The 8099-nt window shown below is 53.3% G+C and overlaps 1 protein-coding gene across 1 annotated transcript; it reads right to left on the minus strand.

The window, feature by feature from the left end:
* Positions 1-1383: 1383 nt before the first annotated feature.
* On the minus strand, positions 1384-6421 carry LOC125079713 (fibronectin type 3 and ankyrin repeat domains protein 1-like). Its single transcript, XM_047693496.1, has 2 exons — positions 6375-6421; positions 1384-2078 (listed from the first exon to the last, which is right to left on the minus strand). Exons 1-2 carry the CDS (start codon positions 6419-6421, stop codon positions 1526-1528), a joined length of 600 nt encoding a protein of 199 aa, XP_047549452.1. The 3' UTR covers positions 1384-1525.
* Between the last annotated feature and the right edge of the window lie 1678 nt (positions 6422-8099).

An 8099-nucleotide genomic window follows, 5' to 3' on the forward strand; every position in this document is an offset into this window, starting at 1 on the left:
CAACAGAAGTGTATTCTCCCATGGTTCTGGAGCAAGAAGTCTGAAATTGGGGTGTTGGCAGTGCTGTGTTCCCTCTGAAGGCTCTGGGGGAGACCCCTTCCTCGCCTCTTCCAGCTTTTGGTGGCTCTAGGTGTTCCTGGGCTTGTGCTGCAAAACTCGTTAATCTGCCTCCTTCCCCTGTCCTCCTCTTCTGTCTCTTAACAAGGACACTTGTCACTGGATTTAGGGTCAACCTGGGTGATCCAATCCAGCATGATCTCATATGAGCATTATTTAATTACGTCTGCAAAGACCCTTTTTCCAAATAGAGTCACATCCACAACTTCCAGGGCTTAGGGCTTAGATGTACCTTTTTGGGAGCCATCAATAAACCTACTACAGCCTTCATACCTGTGGTTCAAAGGAATGAGAGAGGGACAGTGAAGGTGGCTTTGGCCTGGGCCGGCTCTGGATGCAGAGGGGAGGTGTGCTTCTAGCCTTGTCTTAGGAAAGAGAGGTCAACTGAGGGGAGCTCAGTAGTAGTACAGGCTGAGGAGACTCAAGTTTCCTTATCACACCAGTGGCTCCCAGCCATGCTGCCCCTCAGGTCTGGGGCTTTCTGGGGAAGGGATGGGCCCCCTGTCAGACTGGGACACTTTGTTACTGGCTAACTTATAGTGACAGGGTGAGGTGTTGTGGCAGCTGAGTATGGATGGGAGTATGGTTCTGAGGGCCCTGGAATGGCTTTGGGGCCCTGCGGCTCATCACCAGGACCCCACACCAGGGGCGACCAGGAAGGTGAGACATGAGGCCAGTCCACACACTTTCCATGCAATGTGCAGCCTGCCTGCCACTGACCTCCCCACCTCTCTACCCTCCCACCATTGTGGGTTTGCCTCTCAATGCCCTTTCTTGGAGGGTCCAGCTCGCATCCCCAGCCAGGTTCTGGGACATCACCCCATTCATTCTCTCCCTCACCCCCCCCTTGTCTGGTTTGTCACCAACTCCAGCCTGTCCCTCCTCTCCCCCACCCCGTCTCCTCTCTGGTCCGGTCCCGACTCACCTCTAGGCCTAGTGCGGGGGCTAGGCCCACCACCCCCTCTAGTCCTTCACCACCTTTGGTGCCAGAAGGATCCTTTGGGAAAGCAGACCTGACATTGACAGCCTTCGTAAAACCCTGCAGATCCTCCCCAGTGCCAACCATGGAGACTGGTCTTCAAAGGTCTCATCTTCTGTTCCTCCCAGAGGGGCTGATGCCCTCCAGCAAGGCCAAATCATATACTTTGCCACCTACCCCTTTGCCAACCTGTTGGTGCTCCCTTCTACATCACCCAGCTGCCTTTTTTTTTTTTTAGGTAAAAAAAAAAAGATGTATTTCAAAGTGGGAACACTTGTACCTTACAAAAGTCACCGAATCTTCAACTAAATAAATAAACAAATGTATGGCCCCAAAAGATGCGGAATTTAGTCTCCAGCTCAATGGCTGCATTTTGACTGTGTTTCACTTGGGCTTTCAAAATAAGTAGCGGCCCGGTCAGCAGACGGACTACTTCTTGGCCATTTGGGTTCTTTTCCTTTCTTCTAATAAGGAGACCACGGTCTGTCTGTCAAAAACTCTGGCCATTTCTAGGACACCTTTGCTGAACTCATTTTTCACACTTGCATCTGCCCCTTTGTTGAGAAGTAACTGAACTAACTCCTCATGATTATTTAACATGGCCACCACGAGCGGGGTCTTTCCATCTTTATCTCTCATGTTCACGTCCGCTCCACCTTCAATCAGCACAGACGCGACGCTCTGGTTTCCTGAGACTGCAGAAACTCTCATGAGGGGGGTCCATCCTGAGCCCGTGTCCACAGCATCTACCTCACAGCCATCTTTTATCATCCAGTCGATGACATTGCAGTGGCCTCCATCCGCAGCCCATTGCAGACCCATGCAGCCCCCAAGATCTCTGGTCTCCCAGGACGCGCCGTGTCTTAGGAGATATTTCACAACCTCTAGGTGTCCTGCGTAGCATGGGAGCATCAGATTGTCCTTGCTACTTCTGTTCTTCAGATTCACATCTGTGCCATTAGAAACAAGGATTTTCACAAGCCTAGGACCTCAGCTGCCATCTGCTGCAGGAAGACCTCCCTGATTGCTCTTGCCCCAGCTGCTCTGGGCTGCGACACTGAGGAGTCTTTGGGTTTAGGACTTGGGTCACATCCCACGCTGGAGGGCACTCTGGGCAGCCCAACTGCCCTGGGACCTCCCTGACAGCTTCCCACTCCTCCCTAGGATTCTGTCCACTGTCTCCCCTCCCTTTATCTCTTTGACCGCTGCTCTGTGCTAAACTCTCCTCTCTAGATTTCTCTCTTGGTCAAGGTGGTCAGGATTCCCTATTTCTAAACCTGCTTTCCGATGGGATCCACAGCCCACAATGATGAGTAAAAGGCTGATAATGGCCGCAGTTGGCTCCCTAAGGATTGATGGTGGATATCATGGCACATGGCATAGATGGGGAGACTTTCTGGGCACAGGAGTCTCAGTGAAGCCCCTGCTATCTGTCTCGGGCCATCATCCCCTCTGGCCAGGGGTCCTTGGAAGCCCTAACCTGTGCCTCTCCCACAACCACTGGCATCAGGTGGGAGGCAGTGCAGAGAAGCAAGCTCAGAGGCTTGAGATTGGACCCAGGTTCTGGTGGGGTGCCCTTAGGCCTCTGTTTCCCCTTCCATAAAAGGAGTACTGGGGCTCTCCTTCCTAGATCAAACTTCTTTTTTTTTTTTTTTTTTTTTTAATAAATTGTCTTAGTTCTTTTTTTTTTTAAGATTTTATTTATTTATTTGTCATAGAGAGAGAAGCGAGAGTGAGCACAGGCAGACAGAGTGGCAGGCAGAGGCAGAGGGAGAAGCAGGCTCGCTGCCAAGCAAGGAGCCCGATGTGGGACTTGATCCCAGGACGCTGGGATCATGACCCGAGCCGAAGGCAGCTGCTTAACCAACTGAGCCACCCAGGCGTCCCCCTAGATCAAACTTCTGATGTTCCTAGTAACTTTCATGTGATCATAGTTTAGGAAGTTCCTTTTTTTTTTTTTTTTTTTTAGAAGACCCTTTACTGAAGCCTGAGGACTCACAAAAAGCTGCACATATTTACTCTATGCAGCCTGATGAGTGTGGAGATTACATGGACCCGTGTACCCACCACCACAGTCTAGGCCATAAACACATTGTCACCTTCAAGGTCTCCTCCTGCCTATGTATTTATTCTTAGTGATAAAATACTGATCGTAAGATTTACCCTCTTCTGTGTTTCTCAGCTCAGATGATTTCCTATCACATTGAGAGGTGGGGACACCATCACACTTGATGGCTGAGGGAACTGAACCTTGGGGCAAGTGGTCTCAGCTGCTTGGTAGCAGAACCGGGCCTAGAGTTGCCCCTGGCTCCTAGAGTCTTCTGGGCTCATTCTGGTTGTTGGGGTGCCAGAGGGCCCCTCAGTACTGGGAATGTGGGGGTGATTCTTCTCCCCATGTGAAGCCGGCAGGGGACACAGATGAGCAGACCTCCTCGCTTTGCACCCCCACCCTACCACTCTCTCCGTGTGACTTCCCAACCAGCTTGCTGTATCCAGTCCTGAAAATGGGTCTCTGGCCCCTCAGGCAGACCCCCTGGCCTCTTCACCCTTAGCTCCTCCTCTGGGGAGGGGGCTGGGGAAAGCTTCTGTAGGTAGCAGACCAGTGGGCCCTGGCTCTGTGAGGGAGCTTCCTTTTGCAGGGAGGAAGGAGGTCCCTCCCAGCAGGCTTCAGGGACCCTCCCTTTGGCTAGAGGGAGGATCCTGAGGAGAGCTCTTTCAGCAGGGGGTGAGGGCAGAACTGGGCTGGCCCTTGGTGTCCTGCCTCCAGTGACAGTGAGGTCGTGTCCCTGCACCTGGTACCACCTTCCCAGCAGACTCACCTATGGGTTTATCTTTGAGCCCAAAGGAAGAAATGTCAAGGCCTGAGGGACAGGCCACCAGCTGCCTGATTTGAAGGGTTTTCCCTGATTTGCCCAAGCCTGGGGCCTGAGTTTGAAAAGCCACAGGCATCGGGCCCCTGTTATCAGTTGTGGCTGGAGGGATTTGACCCCCCGTAGGTTCCCTCAGTTCCCCTGGCTGACTGGGCCTTAGAGGAAGGGGTGGCACAGTTAGCCCCCTCCTGCCCTTGGCCAGGTGCCACAGCTTGGCTGTTACAGGCCGTATCTCATTTAAAACTCACAATTCCTTGCAAGGTGGTGATTGTGAAACCCATTTTACAGATGGGGAAACAGGATCAGAGAGTTTGCCCTTGGCCAAGGCTCAGCATTAATAAGTGGCAGAGCTGAGACTTGAAATCAAGTCTCATTATGATCCCCAGACCCATACAGTGCTAGGCCTGGGCCCAGACTGGTAGTAGCTCCCAGCCTCCTTCGAGAATGGGAAATGGGAGTGGGTTCTCCATAGACTGTGCAGGAGGGTAGGTCTCAGGGTGAATGAACGCATCACTGAATCACTGTGCTTGCTCTTCTGTAGGAGAAAGGGTCCCTACTGAGAATCTATCAGCCTGACTGTCTGGGGGCCTGGGTGCTGGGCCCACCCGGCTAGGGCCCATCCATCTATGGGCCTCATGTACATAAGGAAGGAAGGAGAACTTCCTACTATGGGGTTCCTTTGAGCTGAACACCCTAGTCCTAAAAATCCAGACGACAGACCCAAAGACCTCAGGTTGTGGGTGGTGGGAAATCTGGCAAGTGCATTGATATGGCTCTTGTGTGTGTGTTGAGTGACAGGGGTCATCTGGGAGTGGCCTTTCAGAAAGCCAGGAGGCCAAAGTCCCCTGACGGACCCATGGACATCCCTTACCCCACCTCTGCCTGCACTGCCCATAAACAAATTTTTTGGCTCTTAGGGCCCTTTGGTCTCTGAGCAAAGCTTTTGGAGCAGGCTGTACCTCCCTATCCGTGTCTGGGCTGGGAGCCTGGCCCAGGATCTGTGGACCGCCCCCCTCTGGCTGCAGGGCTGACTTTCTTCACTAGGCCAAGCCAGCGGAAACCTGCACCTCCCAGAGGAGCCACAAGGTGGCACCCAAGCACCATGTTGGGGAAAGGCTGCCCAGGCTTGTGCTCGGGGGCAGGGGCAGTCCTGGACCTGCCCAGATAGTTCGAGATGCTTCGCTCTTGCACTTTCCTGTTGTGCCCTACCACTTTTCCAGACTCCCACCTGCCCCCCAGACTGTGAGCTTGAGTCAATCAGAACATGCTGGTGTCAAGGCCTGGGACAGGGTATCTTGGCTCTGTGTGGTCCTGGAAAATTGCTTTCCCTCTTTGAACCTCAGGGTCTCTGGTGTGCTTTTCTGAGAAATGGGCATAACAGTAACACCAATCCTATCTCCATCCATCCATCCATTCATTCAACACATATTTATTGAGCACCTAGTAGGCTATGTGTAGTATAGCTATGAACAAGCAAAACTTCAGAGAGATGTCCTGAGCATCAACCAAATGAGATAACAACTGTACCTTACTTAGCACTGTAGCTCACACACAGCATGGAGTCTATACAGTGAACTAAGGCTATCTCTCTAACCCTCATGATAGCTCTGCATGGTTGTCCCTAGTATTAACCCCATGTTATGGAAGGGAAAACAGGTAAAGGGCACACATTTGCCAAGGCCCGTGCAGCCAGTAAGTGGCAGAGCTGAGACTTGAACTTGGGCTGTGAGACAGCCCTACTGCTGCTGCTTCCCACATTTAATGTGTGTTTGTGTGTGTGTGTGTGTGCGCATGTGTGTGTGCGTGTGTGTACATACGTGTGTCCTCTGGGCTCCCTCCAGATCTTCCCCAGGGGACTTTGGATCAAGCTGGGTCACTTCCTTAGACCTCCTCTATCCTGACCCTCAGCCTCCTTCCTTCCCCCCAATCTCTACCGCCTCCTGCAGGTTTGGTCCTTTCTGGCAGAGGAAGTCACTGGCCACCAATGATTCAGGAGCTCCTAGAAGGTCCCAGGCCCAGATCCTTTCTGCTGCCACCTGAGGTCAACGCCTGCTGGTGAATGGAGGTCAGAGCTCTCTGCCCTGGTGCTGGCTCCCTCGTGACAACCACCACACTGAGCTCAGACCTTTGCTAAGGGGCAGAGAGGAGAGACCACCTAAGAATGTTCTCTCAGGGACATTGTGTGGCCACCATCTGAATGGAAGGGAACAGCAGGACACGTCTACCCCAAACTCCCCATTTCTGCACAGGCCATGGGATTCTTTGGAGGCAAAGGCAGAAGAGAGAGGGTCCTGGGGCTCAAGGTTATACCTGAGCAGGGAGAGGCAGGAAGGCGTCTGTCAGCCCCCCTTCCCTGGGATGCCTCCTCTTCTCATGTAATGTGAATATCTCTTGCTTGGCTTACTGACCCCTGGTTGTGAGTTCCCTGTGAAGAGGCAGGGTTTGCCCTACACATCGCCCACCTTAGTGTGTGTCACTGGCCCTACAGGGTGTGATGGGGGCAGAGGTTGAGGAAGGCTGCCTGTCCTGCCAGGGTGCTGAGCCTTCTCTGGGCAGAAAAGCCCTGGGTTTCTGTCTAGGCTCAGCCACCACCAGCTGGGTGACCTTGGGCAGTGACTCAAGGTCCCAAACCTCAGCTTCCTCATCTGTGAGGCAGTGGGGCTATTTCTACACCATTCTAGAATTTGCAGACCACAATCACCTACATTATGGCGCTCAGGCTTCAGGACAACCAGCATTATTGTGGGATGGACACTGCCCACCGCTTACCAAATGATAAAGCTCAGCTTGGAGAGGTAGGTGACCTCTCAGACCCCTGACCTATCCTCCATAGGTCATACTGCAAGTATGTTCTGTCTCTTCCTGCTTGGGGAGGGCAGGGTGAGCATCTAACTGACCCTGGAAACTCCAGGGCTGGTTCGGAACCTGGCTTGGATTCATGGAGCAATCATGGTTTTTGAACCGCTGGCTCCAAAGCCTGTGATTTTCCATTCCACCGGGCTATGAAAAAGTATTAACCATAGTCATTGAACGAATGAATGTGTTCGCTGCCAGGACTATGACGGGCATTTTACACACACTGTCATTAGCCTCCCAATGTCACAGAATACATATGATAACATCCCCACTTTGTAGATGAAGAAGCAAAGACTCAGAAGTTAAGTTGGGGCAGTTTTCACAGCTGGTTCAGTGGCAGTGATTTGTGCCCAGATTAATCTCACTTCTTTGTAGGGAAAGGCTGCACGAGGCGGGCGAACTCAAAATCTCTGTGCCTCAGTTTCCTTATTTGTGAAATACGGATAGGACTTGCACCTCGCCGGGCTTCCCTGGAGACTCAACAGGCTGATGCTCTGAGATAGCAACCTTTGGTTTATCATCTTTACCTCCCTCTCCCTTCCCCTCCCTCCTCAGCTGGTGTGAGAGGAGATGGGCTAGTGAGGGGAGCAGCCTCTGTGAACTGGCCCAGGGGTGGGGATGTGGGGCCCATGCTTGTGTAGAGAACCGGACATCTTCTCTCTTTCAGGGAGGGAACGCCCCGGCCCTGCTCCGGGGTGTGGAGGGGGCTGCTGCCCCACCAGGTGTCCTGGTATGGGGTAAGGAGTGAGGATAGAGCTAGGGCACCCATCACCAGGTTGAGGGCACCCTCAAGGCTGAGGCTCAGGGGGTGGGGACTGGAGGCACCTCAGGCCCAGACTGCCAGGCTACCGCTGAGGATTGAGCCAGTCCCAGCGGTGACAGCAGCATATCCAGGGTGCAGCTGGCTCTGGGCAACCTGGACAAACATGGGCACCAGCAGGGACCTGGGAGTGCCCCCCCCAGGACTGGGAAAGTTTGGGCCACTGCGGAGAAAGTTGTGACCATGTGGGAGACAGTTGTGGATGCTCCAACTTTTCTCGCTCTGAGCTCATCACTCTCTGTCCCTGAGGCTGGCTGATGATTTGCCACCAATTAGGCCATAATGAACTGGGCCTTGGTGGCCCGAGAGGCTCTTCTGGGGAACAGGGGCTCGGCAGGACACCTGGGGCCCCATTACAGCAGCCTGGGCCCGATGCTGGGGCCAGCTCTGGCCAGAGCCCCAAGGAGATCTGCTGGCCCCAGGTGCCCACGTCACTTGCTCGCCCAGCTAAACTTTT

The sequence above is a fragment of the Lutra lutra genome, chromosome 10, assembly GCF_902655055.1.
Source record: "Lutra lutra chromosome 10, mLutLut1.2, whole genome shotgun sequence".
Taxonomy (NCBI): domain Eukaryota; kingdom Metazoa; phylum Chordata; class Mammalia; order Carnivora; family Mustelidae; genus Lutra; species Lutra lutra.

Bases quoted from the DNA above. Each gene is read 5' to 3' on its own strand.
- LOC125079713 (XM_047693496.1), bottom strand. From the start codon at position 6,421: ATGTGTAGGGCAAACCCTGCCTCTTCACAGGGAACTCACAACCAGGG. The intron at 2,079-6,374 runs GTCAGTAAGCCA...CTGAGGTCCTAG, and splicing joins CAGGGAACTCACAACCAGGG to GCTTGTGAAAATCCTTGTTT.